Consider the following 24730-nt stretch of genomic DNA (forward strand, 5'->3'; position numbering starts at 1 on the left):
AGATTACTGGGCAATCAACGTTGAATAGCTGATGCAGAAAAGGAAGTGGCCAGCCGTCATTTTTGGTAGGAACAAAATTACAAGTGTGTTTCTTTGTGGATGTGCAACCTGGCTTAGTACCCTGGCCCTCTTCAGAAGTCAGTCTTGCTTGGCAACACAGAAATTATCTGAAATAATGTATGAGTTTTCTTTTATGAATGCCTAGAAGAACTGATTTTTTAGTCCATTTATCACAGAAATAGTGCGGAAAATTGCACCAAAAATTGCCAATTTTTAAAAAATTTCTTCACGTGGGGAGAACCCCCCTGAACCCCCCTTATTGCCGCCAGGCTCGCTCGCATCGCTCGCTCGCTTCGCTTGCTCGCTCCCGTTTCTTGCTGCCTACTTTATACGCCTCACCAGGTTCAAATTACACCAGCCGCCACTGGTAATATGTCATTTGAAAAACAGTCAAAGGCTGTTGCAGGGACCTGCTTTGGACTTTTACGTGGTCTTAGACCACTGCTCGGGTTTTTTCCCCCTAAGGTGCGACAGACTATCATTCAGGCATCTATTGTGTCCAGACTGGACTATGCTAACTGTCTCTACTTCGGCACCAACGAAGCGAGCATTAAACGCCTTCAGAGGACTGAGAACGCAGCGGCTCGGCTTTTGGTTGCTCTGCCTAGATCGCACTCAGTTGCCCATGTGCTTCCTAGACTCCATTGGTTGCCAGTCGATCGTCGTATTGAGTTCAAAGCACTGTGTTACTCCCATAAGATTCTGGCACGACAGGCCCTGCCGGGGCTATTCCATCTGCTGGAGTACTATGAGCTGGGCCGCCCGCTTCGTTCTGCTGATCTTGCTTTGGTCCACGTCCCACGCATCCGGAGAGCGAGGGCCGGTGGTCGCTCCTTTGGTTACCTGGCCGCAAATCTCTGGTACTCTCTCCCTTTCTCTATGAGAGTAATGTCGAATCATTTTGCATTTCGTAAAATCTTAAAAACCTGGCTTTTTCCCTGCAAGTAACATATCTGTCGCTATTCACTGACTGGCTCTGGTCCTTGGGGTTCTGATAGCGCTGGGACGCCTCGTCGCTGTGGCAGCTATGCGCTTTACAAGTTCTAATATAAATAAATAAATAAATAGTCATAATATGCTCGGCGGGTGGACTGTGGACCTGGCAGCATCATTTGATGCACCACCAACATTGCAGACCACCACAGTCGGCATTTCAGATACCAAAACTTGAAATACAACAGGTGGGAGATCGCCGGCACAGCAAGGGTGTGAATGACGCACACACAGTTCTTGGGAGGTTGAACCGCCAAACTGGTAATAAGCCCCTTACCATTTTTGTCTCTGTTATAATTTTTTTTCCTTATCCTGACCTCTCCTTTCTCTAGCTTTTGGCTCATTTTTTGTCTCTTCTTTTTCCTTCTGTTTTTTCCTTCCTTTTTTATCACCTCTCTGTTTTTCACTTTCCCTCTTGCTTCTCTGGCTGGCTCTTTCTTTCTTATTCTATGTTTTCCCCTTTTATCCTGGAATTAGGTGTAGCTGGAGAGAGCTTTAGTACTATGAACTCAAACCTAATTATGTAAAGTAAAGGTATATATATTGGCCGGGTGCATGGCAGAGGATAAACGCAAGTACTGAGGGTATCAAGAAACCACTTGCTCCACAGTAAAAATACTATGGATTTCAGCTTGTGTCCTTTTCTTAAACAGTCCTGGTTTACAGCATGCATTATAGGATGTTTATCAAAGTGTAATCTATGAGGGAGGCAGGGGCTTGTAAAGAGTAACACGTTAGATTTGTATAGTGTTAAGGAACATTTTACCAAAATGAAAACCAGTGTGAACACCATTGTCATGCTATCTTCTAAATGGTCAGCCACATCTCTATGACCAGTTCAGGGAGCATTTAAGTGATACATTTTAGCAGAAAGCGCATAACTAATTTCAGCTGAACACGTCCCGTGATAACAGATAACACCCATTTATTCTGTCATTGAGTATTCAGTATCATCTCACTCTGCACAAGCTTCACAGATGACTCAAGTACTGAACAGATACTGACTAATTTCTCAGGGGTCTGCTTAGCAAAAAAAAAGAACAATTGAACTGCCGTGTATCCCTGGTCCTCCTTATACTAGGTCTTCTCCGTAAGACTTCAGAGGCATCTATGTGGAGACAATGATATGGTGCAAATGCTAAACTAGCAAAGGTGGCAAAGAAGAGAAGGATATATTTGCAAATCAGAACATATCAGGACATCCTCACTAGCAGTCAATCCTCCACACCACAGTCATGAGTTCGCCCATAGCCGCTAATCAAGTTTCTGTTACTTTTTAGGACAGACTCTACCACTCACTTTTGCCTAGGCTTTTCTGTACTGTGCACTCTTATTGGATAAAGGGGCACTTGTGATTCTGTTGTGGCCTAGTCACTCACACAGCTACTGCTGAATTGAAACTGCTGGAAGATTGATTCATGCTGCCTTGTAAATATTGTACTCTGCGTTAAAGGGGAGAGCAGTAGGTGTTGCTGTGGGCATTCACAGCAACATCCATAGCTTTTTGACACTGCCCCAGATTTACAAGAAATCGTAACTTTGAGGCAGCACCAAAAACGTATGCCTCCCCAAGGGAGGCGTAAGGGAGACACAACGAGGTGTTCTTTATTTCTCCTCATTTTTTCATTTTTGGCAGCATATGTAGAAAGAGGGGAATGCCTCTTGTGATTGTTTTTGTGCAGGAAGGTCACCATTCCTGCACAAAAATATTCATCCCTGCAGCGCAGGCACTCTTGCACCATGGTGCAAAGGTGCCTGCTTTGGTGCGTGGCAGCCCATTACTCACCAGTGCAGGGAAAAAGGACTGGAATCCACTGTATCTGATAGCTATGGCACATTCCTGCCCTTTATTTTTGCTGTAGGCGCTACCCTATGGCAAAACTCATAAATGTACATCTACTTGTTTGAGATTTCAAAGCAATTAGTTTTTGTTGATACACAAAGTCAAATTTAAAAACTAATGTAGGTATTTATAAGCATTTAATCATTTGCATATAATGAGTTAATGAGCAAAGGCCTATACAAGGTATGCAATAAAATTTAAATCGAGTCTTTAAAATATTGCTTTAGAAGCTATACTGCTTTTAAAGGTTCCATGAGTATGTTGAATTCATTACTTTGTCCAGAATGGCATGTAAGGTTAAAGTAATTGTGATATAATAACATGTGACACTGGAACATGGTTTATGATCATGTTGTATTTCATCAGTGCTCTCAAGTGGCCCCCTGACTTTATGGACACTTTACAGAAATAATGAGCAAACACCAACTTCACTCCCAGCAAGGAGCTGAGTTTTCATTTGTTTCAAAAGGTTGCTCCTACACTCAGGGAAGCTGCATATTTAGCATTGCTCCCTGTATGCGGGAGCAATGCCAGCTCCTGCAGGAGGCGGGGAGCTGGCAGGGACCCCAGGAGCAAGAGACTGGGCCTGTGAGATACGGTCCCCAGGTCGGATCTCAGCCAGAGGAGGGGAGGTTGTGCAACTCTCTGCCCCCATTAAGTGTTGGCTGGGCCCGGGTGGACCTGATGCTCATTGCACAGAAATTAACCCTCAATGGAGAGCACTTACATATATAAACATAGCAGGTGCCCAAATGCCCCAACTGAAGATACACTTCATTAAAGGATACATGGTCTTGACGAAAGCAAAGCAAGTGTGCTTTCTTGGCAATTCCACATTGAAAGACGATCTGAAATGCTTGGTGGAGGTAAATACATTGTTAATCTATTGGTGTGCAATCTGTAGTGACTGTAATGAGTGAGTCCTTTCTTGTCATTACTAGGTAAGAACAGAGACCGTGTTTCTCCCTTTAAATAACGACAAGTATTCAAATGTGTAAATCACTTTGCCAAGAGGCTTTGCCTGTTTGCCCGTTCACCTTAGTAGTATGCAAAGGTCTTCCTGCCTTTTGGCGGATGATGAACAGCCTAACAAGAGGCCCCAGTGCCTTTCTCGCTGATTTTGGTGAGGCGCTCTTGATGCCAAGGACAAAAGGACATCTCCGCTAAACAAAGAAGCACTTACTGCATATAGTGAAAAACAAGTGACCTTGTTTGGTGGAGATTTACCTCTTTGTAGTCTTGTTGTCTTCTTTATAGGAAGATTTATGTTATCACAAATTGCTGATTAAAGACGCACAAGGAACAATCACATTGCCAAAATACACACAATATCACTGGGGACATTTCCTTGTGCTCCATTACGCATCTGTGGTGTAGAATACATACTGGACATTTACCCAAGAAGGTAGCACTTAATAGTTAACCAGCAGAAAGTACTCCCCTTGGGTAGATATTTTGTGTACAACTGTGGACTCTTGTTGGATAAAGGGGCACATGTGATTCAATTGTGGCCTAGTCACTCACACAGCTACTGCCGAACCCACACAGAAACATAGACACCCACTCACACACTCATGCACTCACACACCCACTGATAGACCCATGCAGACACTGGTACACCAACTCACAGATCCACTCAGACACCTATACACATACCTACTCAGGCACTTTCACACGTAGTCATAGACCCACTCAGACACAGATGCACCCACTCATAGAACTACCCAGACACTCTCACAGCCCTACACATCCCCATTCAGAGACTCATGTACCCACTTACAGAACCACTCATACTCCTTTACACCCACTCACATACTTACTCAGACTCACACACTGATTCACAGACCCACACAGAGAATCACACACTGAATCACAGACCCACACAGAGACTCAGGCACCCATGCATAGGCCCACTCAGAGACTCACATACCCATTCATAGACTCATTCAAACACTCATTCCCTCATTCACAGACTGATGCATACACTCATGGAGGCACTCACAAGCCTACTCAGACACTCTCACACTCACACAAAGACTCACTCAGACACTAACTCAGACACTCATACACACAGTCAGACACCCACTCAATCATGTATGCACCCACATGTAGACCCACTCAGAAACTCAAAGAACCCCTCAGACACACTCAAACTCTCATGCATCCACTCACACAGCCAGTGAGACACTTAAGCACACACTTTCAGACCTACTCAGGCATTCACACACCCATTGAGACACTCATTCACGTACTCACATACCTTCTGAGACACTCAAACACTCATACACTCAATCACACACTCACTCTCAAAGGTTACCTTTAGGAAATAAAATGTAAAAAAAAAAACTTTGAAATTACCTAAACAAACAAAAGGTTACAAGGATGCTATAATATTAAAATGCCTTAGACATTAAATGAAAAAACAAAGGTTACAGGGACATTATAGTTAAGCTCAGATTTCATTTGTACAAAACTAGTCAAATTCAGCAGTTATATTTACCTGAGCTAACTATAAATTATGCCCCAACAATACACTGCTCATGTCCTCACAAATTACAGCACTCATTATATGGTCAGTGACACCACTGATGACATCACTGATGACATTCACAGAACCACTTATACCCCCACTCACACTCCCACACAATCTATCATACACTCACTGACACACCCATACAACCAGTGACACACCCATTTACTCATCCACAGAGCCACTCATCTACCCACTCACCTACTCACCCACCCACCCACTCACTCACAGGATAGCTTCTCACATACCCAGCCACTCATCCATAGTCTCTCAACTGGGCCACTCACACATCCACACAATCACTTACTTACTCAATCACACATCCATACAAGCACTCACATGTCTATTCACTTACCCATAAAGCCACACATACAGTCACTATCTAATCCAGCCACTCCCACACCCACTCAGTTAACAAAACACCCACTCAAACAGCCAGTCACTCATTCATACAGCCACTCAAACAGAAACTTACATACCTAGTCACTCAACCATACAGCCACTCACTCAACTATATAGCCACTCACACAGCCACTCACTCACCAATACAGCTATTCCACAGCCACTCGGTCCCCCACACAGCTACTTACACACCCAATTATTCACCCATACAGCTACTCACACACCCAAACAGTCCATTTGTGCCAAGATCTTTCTGCCCATGCCAGCTGCCAACATGAGGCTTCAGTGAACCCAACTCTTCTTACTACAAAAACCGCCAGCAACTGTCAAGTACTTCAATTGCCTTGCACAGGAGCAGAAAGATGCTAGTTCCCAACTCCCCTAATCGCTTCCCTGTCAAATGCCTTTTTATGCTTTTTGGCTGAAGAAACCAACATGGGGAAAGGGGTTGGGGAAAAAGAAGAGACATCTACTCTTCCATCTTGTTCTCCTCAAGGCTATTGTGTTTCAACTGAGGATGTAGAATTGCAAAGGAAATGATTAACTTTAATACTTCAAAATATCACATTAATTCTAATTCTATTCCTTAACTTACTTCTATATATTGCTTACACTTTGTTTAGTAGCTATTGCCTCTCTTCTAATTACGCTTGACATGACATTGCTTAATATTACGGTCTTCTTATTTGATGTATTCTCTTCTCTTCAGGTATGCTTCTCGATATAGCACTGAACCTGCAGCTGTGTAGTGCTACGGTAAGTTTTCTCCTCAGCTTGATTTTATATGTTTTATAGATATGCACTATCACCCTATGAGTGTTGGTACTACCACTCATATACCTTAACTCTTCCTTTCATTGTCATTAGTGATTCCCCACATAACCACTTGGAGAAGCACTGTGTTATCAAAAGTATTTGCTATGACATCAACTCTCTGAGACTTTCACTCGCAGCATAAAAAATATGTGCGTTTGAATGTCCCAGCTGGAACTATTCGCGCTCTGCCTCTAAGGATGCAAATAAACTCACTCAACAAGTTTGGGAGCTACGTTTAACTTTTAATAAGCGTCTCCGATAAATATATGTGTCCATTCGGGTGTCTCCTCAATATTATCCAAGTGCGTAACGCAGACAATAAAGCAAAGACCTTCTCATGCGCACTTCGGAAGTTCCTATTCTGATATTCAAGAGTCCTGTCATAAACACAGACACTACTTGCGTTGCCAAAAGACCAAGACTAAATAATGTTGCAACGGAAAGCAGAGATTATCAGGAAAGCCAAAATTTCTTCTTCTAATGACTTAAAAAGATTTCCAAACTCCAAGAATCAAACGGAGTTAACCAATACTAAAACTCAAAACTGCTCAATAGATTCTTTACTAAATTCTAGTTTATAAAAAATATGCGCCGCAACACTAAACTGCGACGACCCAGAAAACAATGAAAAATATCAACCTTAACTAGCTAGCACGACGTAAATAAGTCAAACACAACCAGTACCTTCAAATTCCTCAAGTGAAGTAAGAGGATTCTAATGCCTCAGCTGCCTAAGTTCTAACTCAGGCTTCACAGCTCCCAGAACACTAGAGCACTAACCTTAGAGCCATCCTGTCCTTTTGACGTCCATCTTATGGTTTCTCCATGTATGACATCGAACTCTTGCTACTCCATTCCTCACCCTGCGTAAAGCCCGATGCGTAATTACATTAACTGACCACTTCTTTCTAGTGTTTGAGGGCTGGGTTCTGACAGCGACAACTGGCAATGTAAGATCTGTTATTCATGCTACAGCTTCTACAGCCTGCAGTGACTGCTAACATAAATCTCTCTGATGCTCAACAAGATCTTCGTGCTATAGGGATGACCGTCCACAACACCTGGCCTGTTCTTCTGACTATACAACAATCTGTGACGCTCTCCCTGTTCTTCGCGGCCTCCTCCACCGCGAACCGAACTCTTGCGCTAGAATATAGACGGGAAGCTGCACTAACCTTTATCCGGCCCCTGCTCCATCACAGTTGACCTGAACTTGTAACTTTCACCCAGTCTCGCACAACCCGATAACTGCGAGTGGGTTTGTGCTTTTATGCACTATACTTACCTTAAATTCTTTAAATTGCATATCTTTTGTTCTACTGACTGGATTTACGTCATTTTGTTGTCAAATAATTTACTACATTTTACTAAATTGGTTTAGGATCTTTCTTGTATTGTGTTTGCACTTTATTACTTTTGTGTGCTGAATGAATACTTCTCACTGTGCCTCTAAGTTAAGCCTGGCTGCTTTTGTGCCAAGTTCTAGAATGTTAAGCACAGGTTAATTTAATGACTTTTTTGGTTCACCCTGATAAGGATTGTGGCTATTGCTTGAGACGGGCTCACACCCCCCTCAACCAACAACCCTTTTTCTCACAGAAAAATCAACTACTCATATCAAGCTCACTGTATCTCACATACACCTGATGCTGCATGTGATAGGCACTTTTGTTGAAAATGTGCATTTTGCATGCAAGGAGGGAAACTAGATTGCCTTTAGGCCATCACTAAGGGGTTCACTGCAAAAGGCTCAGACTATATACAGTGGTGAAAATGGTGCTTGCTAATACCAATGAATACAACAGGTTGTGCACATGAAGTTAGTGATGCATAGAGGGGATCATTCTATCACCCAATAGAGTTCCAGTGACACATTGATAGAAGCATTTTTACACCCCTCAAATCCCAATACTAACAGCCAGTGCTTAATAATTTGAGTTGGTGATGGCCGGTAGGGGGAACCTGCCCTAATTTTTGGGAATCAGCACTTATTATTTCCTCATCAGTTACCAAGAGCAAGGGAAGAAAAAACACACACAAGGGGAAGACGGAGGAAGAGCAAGAAAGAAAAACTCTCACAGAGGGAGAAAGCAAGAACCTGTAAGAGTGGGATAGAGGAGCAGAGAGTGCATTATGGTGAATTAGAAGTCATGAGGTGTATTCAAGACTATGCAGCCTTAGTATTTGGCACACCCACATTAAATAGTGCTGCCCGTGAGCTTGTAAGCAGAGTTTCAGGCACAGGCAGTCGTTCTTTTACTAATGAAGCACTAATGATAGCACTATCACTGCCATCAGAATAGTAGTGTGTACTACCGGAAGCACCCTTTTGACCTCAGATATTGACTGTCACATGTCACCAATAACACTCATAGCCCTTGCAGATTAAGTGTTAGAAATTACTGACAGCACTCACACCTATCCCAGAGTAGACACTTGATATCAGTGACAATACTCCTGTCACACACTAGCAGTCTCACACTACTGATAGTACTCACACCCCTCAAGCGTAGCATTCCCAAACTAGTGACAGTGCTCTCACTCCCCTCACAAAATAGCAGTCACACACTGTAATATAGTTGACAGTCTAGTAGCTGGGGTGGGCGGAGCTAGGTGGGCTGAGGGGAAGAGGAGGAGTCAGTACAGGATGAGGGCAGTTAGAGTAGGGACAGGGCAGGAGCAAGAAGCAGTGAATAAAGCTCTGAGATATATAACAAGAAGTGTCTGTATTTATTGTAGCAGGATGCTACAACTGGCGACGAGGATGGGATGCTGCAACCTGCAATCCCTGCATCAATAAAGAGAAACGTCCTGTCCCGTGGAGCACGTGGAAGAAGTCGCCGTCGCGACATGTGTGTCCCGAGTCACGCCACCCCCGAGATTGCAGAGGCTCGTGGTGAGTGTGTGCAGCTCTGCGGCTGGTCCGCCGTGTGGAGCAGAAGCGTGGTAGCGCTGTGAGCGCTGAAACTCGAGTGCCCAAGAAAGTGAAACCGCCGCCGAGAGTGAAGCGGCCAGTGGCGAAGAAGCGTGGTCGAGCGCTAAAGAAGATTTGAAAGGAAGCGCTGTGTGGCGCCAAACCCAGGAGCTTATCCCGGGGCATGTAATCAGTGGTGCGCTGCGGAGACAGAGATCGGGAGCCTACCCCGATCCTACCCTGCTGCTCCGGTAGTTGAGGAGCGTGTGAGACATTGTGGAAGCCGTGAAGAAGTGCTGGGGAAAGAGCGCCGGCATGCGCTGAAACCAGACACTTACCCCCGATGCGTGAGACACGGCACGCGTGGAAAGAAATGAAGTCGGGAGCCTACCCCGACCTCACCGGTGTGTGCTGACGGCCCAGAAGCGTGTGCGGCCTCGACAAAGCCCTGCCTCCTCCAGGGACCGGCACAGGACTGAAGAGAAAAGACACCGAGGACGGGAGCCCACCCCGGTCCTACCTGTGCCCCAAGAAGCGCCTGGAGACTCAGCTGCGATGAGGAGCAGTGGTCCTGGCCTCCGCGAGCGTCCTGTGTGCCTGCCATCGGCCCGGTGAGTAAACATCGGCGTGGAAGCAGCAAAAAGAGCCAAATCTCGGCAGCAACGTGATTTCCACTACGGCGGCCATCTTAGAGTCAGGCAGTTTTGCTCCCATCCCCTGTTAGAGATCCAGGCGGCCATCTTTAAGTCAGGCAAGCAGAGCTTGGAAACGAGCATTGATAAAGACAAGCAACAAGCATTGGCGATAGAAATAAAACAAGCATCGGCGATAGAAATAAAACAAGCATTGGTGATAGAAATAAAACAAGCACTGGCCAACAAACAAGCATTGACACCGGAAGACCAAACAAGCGTTGGCGAAGACCAAACAAGCATTGGCAGAAACCAAACGAACATTGGCGAAGAACAACCAAGCCTTGATAAGAACATATAAACAAGCATTGGCCAATCGAAGGAAACAAGCACTGTCAAGAACCAACAAACAAGCAGTGGCGAGTAGAAACCAACAAGCACTGGAAAAGCAAATAAACACACATTAGCGAGAAACAGCGAACCGGCACGAGCACCTCCAGAGGTGATGGTGAACACATACCGAAGAGCGTAAAGGGGAGGAGCTGCTGGACAGAACCGCACGAGGTTCAGAGGAAGGCAAGACTGTGAAGGACGGTCCCGGAAACAAGCACAACATACACGGAGGTGACTAAAGGACTTGCACTAGCCTCACCGCGGAGAAGGAGCCCTGCGACTGGCACAGTGCGGCTGGGTAGTGGACATCTCGGAACGCAGGAAATCCAAGTTCTAGTCACTGGCGCATACGGTGGTGGTTGCAAGGATTAGTAACGCCCCAGCAGTTGACCAGACCCAAGGCGTTGACCAAAGAGGATTAACTAAAAAACAACTACGAGAAGCCGAGTGAGCAACCCGCCTGAATACAATCAATCAGAACCCTCTTCTCATGGCGAAGGAAGAAGTAGCACAACGACGCAACCCTTGCTTCAGAGCACCACCCCCAGGAATGCAGTATGATACCTGGAGTCTGTGTCTTGAACAGAACCGATGGCTGGCGACATTGGGTGACTTCCTGGACGCCAATGGTGAACAAAGAGAGAGGAAATGTCTAATGTTGCTCCTCCATTTGGTGGGTCCAGAGGGCCGATGCCCAATCGAAACATTTTCCAAAGAAGACACAGAAATCTATAAAAGACTCCAAGAAAAGCTATGTGCCCGTCTCTCCGCACAAGCGGAAGTGGATCAAGAGCGCATCGCTTTCAACACAGCTCGGCAGGAACCAGGTGAACCATTGCCAACCTTCATCTCTCGGTTGCAAAACCTGGTGCAAGGCTGCCACTTCAACACCTTTACGAACGAGGACGCAGTTCGACTCCGGATAATTGAAGGCTGCGCAAACCCCGACACAAAGCTCAAGATCTTGCGAGGAAAGTGGTCGCTAGAAGAAATAATCAGGAAGGCTGAAATTGGAATGCACGTCAAGGCAAGAGACAAATCAAGGGACCCGTATCTGAAGGCAAATTATCAAGTCGCCCGGACAGATGAAACTCGGAAAACAGACACAACAAAAACTAAAGAGAGGGAAGGCAGACCAATGAAAAGACAACGGGAAAGACACAATGACAAGGAGTACTCTGAGTCAATCAGTCAAAGGACAACCTCAAGAAGTTCTTCACTCTCACGGTATCATCCAAAGTCTGGCCAACGGGAGAGACACAGTGACAAGAAATACTCCGAGTCAATCAGTCAAAGGACAACCTCAAGGAGTTCGTCACCCTCAAGATGCCATTCGAAGTCTGACGAGGAGGGAGCGTCAAGTGGGACAGATCGCACCCCTGGACAAGATGGCAACTTACACAACAAGAGAGTAAGGAAGACAAACTATAGAAGGAAAGCTCAAAATGGTCAAAACTGGAAGTCGGCGCAGGAACACTCTTCGTCAAGTTGTGAAGATGAGTCTGAAGGAACATCATCCAGCAGGAGAACACATCACACCCACATCATGGGTATCCGAGCACCAAACAAGTGGGAAGAAGAAATAGGTCGCATAAGACGAACCGACCCTCCCCAACAACGAACAGGAAACGACCAACGCATCAATGACACCGGGGACAACGAAGAAACTGAGAAGACGTCGTTGACATGTGAGAAAGACAAAGATGGAAAATCTCAAGAGCAAACACAAAGAACAAGCACGTGGTTGCTGAACAACTTCTCGGATGAAACAATGCCAAAGACAAGTCGGCGAAGGCGCCCGGAGAATCGTTTCAAAGACAACCCTGAGTCACCGAACAACGCATCACGGCCCACTTATTTCAGACATCCAGCACCCGATACACCCTCGAAGGAACGCTTCAAAAGGAGTATGGCCAGGAACTCCTCTGATTCAGAGAGCGCGTCCGTTCGATCCTGGAAGTCGACAAAAGACTTCTCTGACCTAGAAAACACGTTTATGGCCAGGAACTCCTCTGGTTCAGAGAGCACGTCTGTCCGATCCTGGAAGTCGACAAGAGACTTCTCTGACCCAGAGGATTCGTCTGTTCAATCCCGTGAATTGACCGAGTCATGGTCCCGACAACAGTCATGGCGTCAACCACCCAAACGCACCATGGAACCAAAGGACATCCTTCACGTCAGGAGCAACACGTCACACACTAAGGACTCTGACCACTCAGTCATGCCACAAGACAACTTGTCATGTCAGTCACAAGTATATCTGGACACAGATCAGACACCGTCACCCCTGAAGGGGTCCGCGAGGCTGACTCAAAGGACCTACCGAGGGAAAACACAGACAGTGGACCCTGGTCACCGGACGGGAAGGGACCAGCCAGTCACTCCGCAAGGAAAACCAGACGCGTCAGTAGAGAGTGATCATCAGATGAGAGAGAAACATGCCTATGCACAGACAGCTCACGAGTCTGCCAGACAACCCGAGGCTGTGAATGAGGCTGTGAATGAGTCATCGAATCAAGCCAAGACAGTCCCATCAGATAGCACCATACTGTCTGATATACATGACCCTGAATTGGAGGACAGTGTTGCCCTCAACCGGGCAAGACAAACGGAAGTAAAAGCAGATGCGGGTACTCGGAAGAGGGCCAAAACATTATTCACTCATGAAAGAGATCGAGCATCTGAACTAACAGTAGCTACACCACCGGAAGGAAACATGATGACTGCGGAGGGTGAGAGTAAACAGTTCAAACGCAACGTGGTCAGGAATACCCTGATCCAGACAACAGAAAGACTGACCAAAGCCAAGCCCACCACTGATTCGACACTACTGAGGTTTGAAGAACCGACTGTCCGCCGACCAGTGTGGTGGATTGAAGAATTGCGAACACTGAAGACATCAAGCTCATTTTGTTAAGAAAGGGGGAGATGTAATATAGTTGACAGTCTAGTAGCTGGGGTGGGCGGAGCTAGGTGGGCTGAGGGGAAGAGGAGGAGTCAGTACAGGATGAGGGCAGTTAGAGTAGGGACAGGGCAGGAGCAAGAAGCAGCGAATAAAGCTCTGAGATATATAACAAGAAGTGTCTGTATTTATTGTAGCAGGATGCTACACACACTACCAGAAAAATGTTCGCATCCTCTGAGACTAGCAGTCACAGTCTCTAGTGCTCCTCAAAAAACTGTAGGAAAGCCAATAGATTTGTTTGGTCAAAATACATCTTCATTAACTGGTTATGTCATGTTGTTATGCTATGTTATGTGTTTATAGAGAGCATATTCACCAATGGTCTTTTGGCGCTTGGAGGGATACCATGTCTGTAAGACATCAAAGCTACTCTGCAAGATCTCATACGCCTGTTTAAACAGCGAAGTCTTCAAACATTTCCGACAGGAGCCAAAGTCTGTTGCATGGCGGATCATTTCTGGCAGAGAATTCCACATGACAGGGGCCATCACGGAAAAACTTCTGCCTCCCAACCTGCTTTTTAGACAGTTTGGAATTACTGGGCGGTGTTCGTAGGAAGATCTCAGATTACAAAAGGAATACATTTTTAATCCTATTTGCCACAAATTGGGGTGCTAACACATTGATTTTTTTTAAACACCATGCATCACACCTTAAATTGTGCCCGTTCTTTCATGGGTAGTCAATGAAGCTTCTTTAACAAAGGTGTGAAATGGGTATATGTAGGATGCAGGAAGATCAGCCTAGCTGCCTCGTTTGAATAACTTGACGTTTATGCTGAATAGCTGGTGATTGTGTTTGTGGAACTGTGCATGGGGGAGTGGGTAAATGCAAGAATAAGCCAATGATTGGAGAAATAGATGCTTTGGTGCAAGGATGAGTGACGAGTGCGTGGAAGATAAATAAATGAGTGTCAGTACAGTACAGAAGAATGAGTGGCTGCAAGAATATATGACTGACCTGGTAGATTTATCAATGCATATTTTAAAGTGTTTTTGCTGTTGTTGTTTTTAACCAGAATCAGACCACAAAATCATCACATTCATACATGCTGAAAGGGTGAAAAAGTCAGCTGCAGAAAAGTCCTTCCTCATATAGGAGTTTCAACACAACCACTTTCTAGGCAATTTTCACTGCTATTGAGGGTGTTGTTAGGGATATTGCCTCGTCCCTTGAGGCCACATGGCAAGTGTATGATATAGCATACACCAGTGGTTCCCAAACTTTTTGGCCTGCGGCTCCTTTGACCCATTGACCATTTCCAGTGGCTGGCGTGGGTATCTACATTATAACTTGAGTTACCTCAACTACAGAAAAAAGAGATTGGTCTGGATATAAGAGGAGTGTGTGAAGATGAATTTATGAGTGGTATGTGAGTGTAGATAGATGTATGGCAGTTTGGGTGTCTTTTTGAAATGTATTTAAAACTTGAGAAATAGTAATATGATGTGTTGGATTTTAATGTTCATATGACTAAGAAAATAATGAACTAAAAAGAAAATTATACAGAAAATAAGAAAAAAGCTTTTTTGATATATATATAAAAAATCAATAAATTATTGAAAATAAAAAAGAAAATAAGTGTACCTGTCATGTATTGAAGGACTCTTCATAAAGTATTTGAACAATGTCAAAAATCGAATAATATTTAAGCCGTGGGGGAATTCTCTTCTTTAGTGTTGTTTTTAACCAGCATCAGACCACAAAATCATCACATTCATACATGCTGAAAGGGTGAAAAAGTCAGTTGCAGAAAAGTCCTTCTTCATATAGGAGTTTCAACACAACCACTTTCTAGGCAATTTTCACTGCTATTGAGGGTGTTGTTAAGGATATTGCATCGTTCCTTGAGGCCACATGGCAATTGTATGATATAGCATACACCAGTGGTTCCCAAACGTTTTGGCCTGCGGCTCCTTTGACCCATTGACCATTTCCAATGGCTTCCCACTGTTACTTTTTCAGAGGGTGGGGTGGATGTCAGTTCGGCCTCGGGAGTGCTTGAATTTTTCTCCCCTAAAATAATTGGGATGAAGGTATTATAATCATATACGCAGAGAGTTTCCTATTACCAAGGCAGCGCCTCTAATAAAATATTTCCAGCTACACTTCTTTGCCCATGCCTTTTTTAGAGTACTCCCAAACTTTTTTATCCCACTAACAGTGCTAGGTAGCACCCCTATGCATGTAGGTCCCATTGCCAAAGTGTTTCTGCGCTTGAAGAATATTTGCATGCACTTCCATTTCTACCCATGCCATACGTGCCAACACACCTGTCTCAGCAGGGTGACTCACAATTTTTACAACACATACAGCTTTATTTTTGCTGTTTCCTCCCTAACATTGCCTCCAAATCAATGCAAGTAAAATAACTTCCTCTGATTTTTTTTAAAACATCCCTCTTTCTTGCTTCTAAATGTTGCCATTATGCCGTAAATGGTGTTTTACTTCCCTGTGCTTAAGGAGGGAGGAGGCCTGTCTGGAAATGTGTGTGTACTGAAAGAGATGTGTAATGGAAGTACCTATGATTCAAGTACAAATGTCAATACTTAGGGGCCCATTAGGATGTCGGGCGGATCATCGCCGCCATGCGGGCGGTGGCGATTCGCCCGACATCCTTTTCCGCCAGTCACCTGTTTCCCCCCTGCCATATTACTATGGCGGGGAGGAGTGCGGCGGGCGGAAACACCGTCCACTGCTTTTCCGGCCGGGGCGGAAAAGGGTGTATATGGTGGCGGTGTCTATCAGACCACGCCGGCCATATTAGCATGGGCTTTTGGGGATGCCTTCCCATGGCGGCAATGCCGCCACAGTAAGGCAGGCGGTGTTCACTCTGGGGGCCCTCTGTGGGCCCCCATGGTGAAGGCGAGGTGGGGTGCACATGGGGGGGTACCTGTGGTACCCACCTGCATTCGCATATACAATGCAGCAGGCACCACGCGGTGCCTGCTGCTTTGTGTATGCAAATGCATGCCATGCATTTATAGCATTGCAGCGGGTGCTGGTGTAAACACCGCCCGCCGCAATGTTATAAATGCATGCTGCGCCCGCCACTGTGGCAGGCGCATCATAGTATGCAAGGCGGGACCGTCGCTCAGCTCGTGGGCGGTCCTTATTTCCACGAGGATGGCGGGCAAAGTCCACCCGCCATCCTAATGGGGGCCTTAGTGTCTTTAATAGACAGGACAACTGTACTTGCCTGATAACTTGCATTGATGTAAAATGCATTTGGGGAAAAAAAACTATTAAAAGTCTAATAAAATATATCAGGCATCTTCCGTTTACTTTGGTAGTGTTATTATGTGGGGATCCAGTAAAATACAGAGGTCATTGCCCTCGATATGCCATCAGTTAAGCACTATGCTTACAGCTTTAGGCTTGTCACTTACAAATCATCTACATAATGCGCTTAAGTCAAATTAGGTTAACTGCAGTCAACAGACCCACCAACATTAAATGCATTAAAGTGCTTGTGCTTGGCTTCCCTGGCTAGGTTTGATGGCTCCCCATGGAGCTACGGTGCACAGATTGAGAACCACTGGCATACACTGTTTGCTCTTGCAAACAGCAACATAGTGGGGCACAAGCAAGGTAACACCACAGGTTTTCAGTTTGTGATAAAATAAATTCACCTCAGACTTCCTTGGGCAAGGGAAGATAGAGTTCCGTTTCTAAAATAAGTAGGGGTAACTTCACCCACTCACCTTCCAAGAGCATTTCCTTTCACCAGGGGTTTTTATTGTTCTGTTTGTTTGCAGAGCTTCTTTTACAGTTCTTAAGTTGTGTAGTGCGAAGACCCAATGTTTATCTTAGGAACCTGCTCCCAAGTGTGCCGAATAGCAGGGCTACTGCATACCAAGACATTCTGGACCTCATTTACAAGAAAGTGCTGCAGTGCGGCACCGCAAGCCCTTTGGCTGCGCCATGCTGCTGCACTTTCAAAGCACATGGATGAAAATATTTACAATAGTATGTTGCATTTCTGTGCTCTCTCCTGCGCTGGCGCACAATGAGCTTCCATGTGCCAACGCAGGCCCCCTAGGATGCCTGTTTCACAGGGATGATTGTTTACGTGCAGGAAGGGACACCTTCCTGTACATGAACAATTACCAGAGGTGATTTCCTCATTCTATGTGTGCTGCAGGATATAGCATGCATAGAAAGAGTAAATAATTAGGAGAAATGAATACATTTCTAATCGTTGCGCCTCCCTATGTCTCCCCTGGGGAGGTGTAGCATTCAGACGCATTTCCAGGTTTACGATTCCTCGTAAATCTGGAAATGTGTCAGGTTCCATGGGTGTTGCGTGGGAACACCCACAGCAACACCCATAGAACAACCCCTTTCCTGCAGAGTGATGCATGTAAAGGGGCCATATTTACAAGGACAGGAAAAGCCATGCAGCGTGGCTTTTCCTGTCCTTGTAAATATGGGGCAGTGAAATGCGCCACCTATGCATCACAAAAAGTGACGCACCAGTTGTGCAACGTCTGGTAAATGAGCCTCTCTATATCTTGTCCTCATGTGCCTTTCTCCCAACCCCTTCATTTTCTGTTGCTTTATCTCACTCCTGTAGGTTCTTCTAAATCTCTGCTTTCTCCCTTTTTCTAGTTTTCTTACCTTTCTGTTCACTCTCCTTTCTCCCTTTTCTGGCTTTCTATCGCTTGCTCTGAGTCAAGGCCTACTAATGAAAAATAAACACAATTCCTAGTCTCCAAAAAGGACTGTCAATGTTTACCACCAGCAACCACCAGCACAATGTAAGTAGCATCTCTTTGCTTTACAGCAACAAACAGGATTTCTCTCTGAAAGGCGAGGCAAGGTTGTTCCTGTATTGCTCCCCAGATTTTACAACTGCTTTCATTAACCCTCATGTCTAAACACTGTTCTTTATAGAGCAAGTGCATTTTGCTGTTGCCATGAGGGCCACTCACATATTAATTCAGGTTAGGTTTTGTACATAATGCATAATGTAACTTAACTAACTACATAGATGGAACTTATTGCTTCACATCATCTAGCATTTGAACTCTATTGCAACACATTTTCAAAGACACTGAAAGGGCTAGGCCTAAGTATTTGAGTCACACTCCAATGTTTTTTTCTAGCATGTAAGCTTAAAGGGGAGAAAACATAAGAACAATTTTCAAATAGCTAATACTTCTTCGGTGAGTAAGAACCATTACATCTCTCCCTACTCTGACTCTAAGACAGAGGTCATCAAACTTTCTGATGCTGAGACCCCCCTGTCAAACATGTTTAGTCGTAAGAACCCCTTCCTGACTAAAATACTTCTCTTCATTTACAACTATTGACAACCATAAATGCCCCCAATTCCCACAACCAATCATTTTTACAGTGAGAAAATAATATTGAACAGTGTTTATCAAACCAAAGGTCAGTGAGCGTGGGGGCCTAGTGAAAGGTGTACCTAAAAACAAAAGGCCTCATTCAAGAGTAATTTGCGAAGAGCAGCCTAGCTAATCATTTTTCTGCACTGCCCTACGCCAATGTAAAAGGACATGAATGCACCTAATTTATGAAATATGGTGCATTTGTGTCCTTTCCCCCTGCGGTGGAGCACAAATTGCTGCCTACCACCAATGTAGGCAGGATTGTTTTTGTGCAGGAAGGGACACCTTCCTGCACCAAAACAATCCTGTGAGGGGTTCCCTCTTCCTGTGTGTGCTGCAGAATGCAGCACATACACTAATCCTCTGTGGGTCCCAGAGTAGCGTGCTACCTGCCGAAAAAGCGCTTCGACGCCTCGTCAAGGGTAGTAAGCGCTATATAAATGCAATTACAATAGAATACACATATGGAAAGAGGAATTACCATCTTGTTACACCTGCTGTCAGGAGAAGTAAGATTTTGCCGCTGTCCAAGGTTTACATGGTTTTGTAAATCAAAGGCAGACTCAAACTCTATGGGTGTTGCGTCCGAACACCCATCCGAATGCCCATGGAACGCCTACTTGCAGTGCTGTACTGGCGGGCATCATGTGTCTTCCAGATGGGCCGGAAAGGTTGGGCCGGTTTTCGAGCAGGGGGGGGCGCTTTAGGTACTGGGGACCGGTTTTGCAGAGGTGCTGCAATATCGTCCCAAAGTAACAAACGAGGCAGCACTGCTAAAGCAGCAGCAGTGCTGCTTCTCACCAGCAAACCCCCCACCCTTCTTATCCCCCAGGCGGTCCAACCAAAATTCCACGGCTGGTTTGTGTTCCCAGTCCGACCTTGCCTACTTGACATATAGTAAGGCAACGCATCGGCTTGCGCTGCTTTCTCCTACTTCATATCTATGAGGCCATGCAAAACCATGCAGGGTGATTTGGCGCCACCTCATAGATATGGTTGATGCACTTGTGCCAAAAAAAGTGACGCTCCAGCTGTGCAAGCATCTCATAAATCTGCCCCAAAATATTTTGTTCGTTCTTTAGGTCTTTCACCATTAAGTAGCTGCATATAAAATAGTGGGTAGCTTAAATCAAAAATAAATTTTTTAAAGTTGTTACTCAGTGGGAAATGCACTGTAGAACATTATGAAACCTCTATTAGTTATTGCACTGCAGAGGTCTGTGTGTAACCAGAGAGCCACATAATGAAATTTGGTTTGTACAGTGGAGAATAGTGACTTATGTATTTTTTGTGCTATGGGGTCACAGCACTGTGAATGTGTAAGCCATTATTTTATGCTCGCATTACACGCATTATAAATAGGGCTTCCGGTTTCATGGTATTTATTTGTTTAACATTTCAGTCCGTTTTTATGCATGTTTATTTTTTCACCATCTTGTTGGTATTTATCCATGTTAATTTTGTGTTTGAGAATAAATTGAGTCATAACACAGTATATTTCCACATTTATTTAACTGATAAACATGCACTCATACTTTGCTGCCTGTCGAGTTTTAGCAACCTAAGCAGCTAAATATAGCCAAATGTAGCCAAATCTTACACCCACAGGTCCTCTCCCTATCCAACCAACCCAATGCCGCCAGACACAATTTTCGAGAAGGCATGGAAGCCGTCGCTAAATGGATGAAAAACAGCTGCCGACAACTAAACACCAACAAAACAGAAGTACTCATCAAGGGCCTAAACACCAATGCCTGGAACGACACCTGATGGCCTCCGGCCCTCGGAAGCCCACCCACCTCCATGGACCACGCACGCAACCTGGGAATCATCCTGGACTCCGAGCTCGAAATGGACCACCATGTCAACTCTGCCTTGTCCTCCTGTTTCCCCACCCTTCGCCTCCTATGTAAGGCCTTCAAATCGATCCCCCTCAAACACAGAAAGACCGTCACTCATGCCCTGGTCACCAGCAGACTCAACTATGGCAACGCACTCTACACCGGAATAAACAAAAACCTCACCCACAAGCTACAGAACATCCAGAATGCCTCCGCAAGACTGGTCCTTGACCTGCCAAGACACTGCCACATCTCCCAGCACCTGCGCACACTCCCCTTGCTCCCCATCGAAGCTAGAGTCACATTCAAGATGCTCATCCACGCCCACAAGGCCCTCCACAACACCGTATCAGCATACCTGAACAGCCGACTCAAATTCCACGCACCCCAGAAGACCCTACGATCAGCCCAGCTCTCCTAAGCTGTGATTCCCAGCACCAGAAAGACCAGATCGAGAGGCCGCTCCTTCTCCTTCCTAGCGGCCCAAGCCTGGAACGCCCTTCCGCTCCACCTCAGACAGACAACATCGCTCCCCATCTTCGCAACAAACTTCAAAATCTGGCTCTTCATCAGAACCCCCCTTGATGGACTGGAGCCTGCTAACCCCCACCCTCCACCCCTTCCAGCGCCTTGAGACCCTTACGGCTGAGTAGTTGATCTTAACAAATGCCTGATTGAGATAAATATCAGAATTATAATACAAATATATGCTAACATATGCCTGTATTCAGGGAAATCTGAACCTGTTTTTTAACTTCCCATTCTGTGTGTCTGCTCAGTTGTTGTCCTAGAAAGCACAAAAGACAGCATGGAAAGTCACCCATAAGAAGCATAATTTTCTGTATTTATCCACTTTTTAGATTAAATGCAAACAGGAATCCCATTGTATTCTGTCCATATTTATCTGTGAAAATCAGTAAAATGGAAAACTGGGAGCCTTATTATAAGATAGAATGCTATAAGCTGTGCAAATAGTTTTAGGGTAAAATGGAGCTTACAGAATGTAGATTTTAGTAACATATGACCATAAGTAATGCATTATTCAAAGCAAGCACTTCTCAGCCCAGTTGTTAACTCTTTTTACTACCACTCAAAAAAAACAAATCTTTGCAATCACAATGCTTGGAGTGATTCTAGCAATTAAAGCCAGAACTGCTCCTAAGCACCCTTTATATTTGCAGATTAAATCATAGCGCAGGATGTGCATTTCATTCAGGAAAGCAGGCACCCTAGCATGAAGGTCTGTCTGGCCTCTTCATTTTACAGCACAGAAGCCTCAATTAACTTCAAATGAAGTATTTAAGGATAGGAATAAAGTGTCCCAGATGGTTGTCATTTTCTAAAAGGAAGAGCACATGTTTTGGATTGCAGGCAGAAATAAGTCCAAGAAATGCGCGACCCCCCTCTGGGTCGCATCTCAAAGATTGAAGACCTCTACTCTAAGGTGACATCCCTATGTATGCATTTTCAATGGAAAGTGAGGAAAGGTGTCAGTGCATGGAGTCTTCCAAAGAAGTCTCTGCACCATCGACGGATCAAGTAGCATAGAGCCACTATCAACGGAAAGAGCTTGTTCCAAGACGAAGAAGTGGGGCTCTATCCCTAGCTTTAACCACCATTTATCCATTAGTAGCACTCTCAAGATGCATTTCCAGTCACGCCATCCACTTTGGGTACAGTCCTGAAGGTATTCTTCCGCTATGTCGATGGTGCACTTTCCTTGCAACAGTTTGTTCTGGTTCTCAGGCATTCTCCTGTGCGAAACTTTATGACCTTTCTTATCGACTCAAGCCACACGATTGTAACTTCTTCTCTCCTGGCCTAACTTACTAAAAGAAAGACATTATTCTAACTAAAAGAAAGCTCCTTCACCTGCAACACAAAACGTGAGAAAGAACAGATTCCACAGCACAAACGAAATTCAAACTCTGAATTTGAAAGTGAGAGTTTTCAGGGACTTGCATTTCAGGTGTACAAATTTCAGCTAGCAGAAAAGAAATAACATATAAGCTTTACAAATTCACATAAAATTAAAGCAAATTTCAACTACTGCATTTACCTACATGTGAAATAACATAATTACTAAGCACATTTAATACACAAATAAGTGTCAGTTGCACAACACATGTTTTTCATGTTGATGTTGCCTGCTAGTTACATTCAGTTTCTACCACGATCCTCCATGCTACTTGTCAATGGCCTAAAATACACCATGTATTCATGATAATGCATTTCAAAATTCTAACACTTCATGTTAATACAACAAGTGATTATATGCCTGCGCGCTCTACACATGATTATGATACACCCCTACAAATAGACTGAATTTGACACTTCATCGACACTGAGGCCCTGATTCTGAGTTTGGTTCAAACTCCGATCCCTTTACAAACCACTGTTTACGGAAGACGTGGAATTATAAATTGTGTGGCAAACATCACACAACTGGGTACATTTTGTCAGGTCAATCCTTTAGAAATTTACTTGGCAATAAGTAAATGCATTTAAGTATGTATATGTAAGTATGGTATATCCTGATACAAGCAGAAGTTGGCGCAGAATGTACTAATTCCACATGCAATTCACCATTTTCTTGGGAAAACTCAGAGTAGGAGTTAATTACTACACCCAGGAAATGTCTCATCTAAGGGGAATGTTATATTCTGGGTGCGGTCAATATGCCACCCAATTCCAGCCCTCTCACAATATTGGCCTCTTTCTCCAGCGACACACCTTATCGTTCTCAAAAGTAGATTATTTGCTGTATTGCTAATGCTTTCCTAGCTGTGAGCAGTCCCTAGATTTCCACTTCATGCACCTGCTTCCCTAGTCTTGCACATGGGGTTCCATAGATTTCTTCTGTACGTGCCTGCTTCTCTAGCTATAGGCTCAATAAGCATCATGATCTTATCTGTTATTTGAGTGCAATAAACTATTCAGCTTGTAGACTACCCCGTCTAATACGACCTTATGTAGCATTTGTTTTGCTGATTACTCTCAGTGAGGGACTGCCCGTTAATGCCAGCTGCATGCAGCCTTTCCATCTGCTGGCGCCCCGGCCACATTCTCTAGTTCCCCTGGTAATTAGGGAAGGCACCGGGGAGGTGAGAGAGGAAAGAGAGAGATGAGAGAAAGAAGAGAGAAATGTTTGAACATTTTCCCAGGGCTGCTTTTGGTTGACAGCCCGTCCCTAATCACTCTCCCCACATCAGCATCTTTGGACAAGCCCGCAGTCATCTACTTGAGTTTGTAACCTCCGGGGTAAGCGTGGAAGCAGGTTATTCACCGTACTGATGGCGAAGCTTTGGAATTCCTTACCCTCAAACTTCACATGGCCCAATCCATAGACTGCCTTAAAAAGAGCTTTGCACGTGGCTCTTTGACCAAGGTTAGGCCTGCACTGGTAGCTCGCTACGCCTGGACGCTCCTGCCGAAGCAGCGAGCGCTATACAACAAATGCACTTGATTGATTGTGTTCCCCACGCGAACTGCATTTCATGCTCGCCCGTCTGCACTGCATTCCTGGTGGAAATGTCAAATAAATTAAACATTAGTAAAGAACAATATACTCCCGGTTAAAATGACCAATATTCTTTTTTATTCTTTGTTTAACGCTGTTTCAAGATGTTGTTTACCCTCGTCTGATTTATGTTGCTGTTCCTGGTTTTCATGGTCTTTCGCTCACAACAAAATGAACGACTTAAGCTAAATTAAAATAATAATAAATAGACGGTGCAATATTGTGCATGAGCCCGTCCCTTCATGCCGGTGAACATGCGCGCTCTCGGGAGCAGCCCTTTCATCCCTTCAAAGACCAATCTAAAGTCCCAATTGGAAACCACTCGACTGGAGGAGCCGCGCATGAACGAATAACCCCGGGTTCACAACACACCCCGGCGGACGGAGCGAGAGGTTACAAAGGTTCGGGGAAAGGCCTTTATCTTTCACTGAAATGGAAACAGAAGGACGGGAGGGATAAAAGCGACA

General features: G+C 44.8%; 2 protein-coding genes across 6 annotated transcripts in view; one reads left to right on the plus strand and one right to left on the minus strand.

Annotated features, from left to right (window-relative positions):
• Positions 1-24730, minus strand: part of LOC144825247 (uncharacterized) — a 300861-nt gene that overhangs the window by 102509 nt on the left and 173622 nt on the right. The gene's annotated exons all lie outside the window — the stretch shown is intronic.
• LOC144825246 (F-actin-capping protein subunit alpha-1-like) overlaps positions 1-24730 on the plus strand; it is a 523698-nt gene that overhangs the window by 98524 nt on the left and 400444 nt on the right. For all 4 annotated transcript variants that reach the window (XR_013609351.1, XR_013609350.1, XM_078684085.1 and 1 more), the window contains one exon: positions 6538-6584. Coding sequence is in view for 2 of the 4 variants with exons in the window: in XM_078684085.1 (XP_078540211.1) it covers positions 6540-6584 (45 nt within the window). In the remaining 2 variants the exon portion in view is untranslated. The remainder of the gene's footprint in view (positions 1-6537; positions 6585-24730) is intronic.

The sequence above is a fragment of the Lissotriton helveticus genome, chromosome 3_1 (genome assembly GCF_964261635.1).
Source record: "Lissotriton helveticus chromosome 3_1, aLisHel1.1, whole genome shotgun sequence".
Lineage (NCBI taxonomy): Eukaryota > Metazoa > Chordata > Amphibia > Caudata > Salamandridae > Lissotriton > Lissotriton helveticus.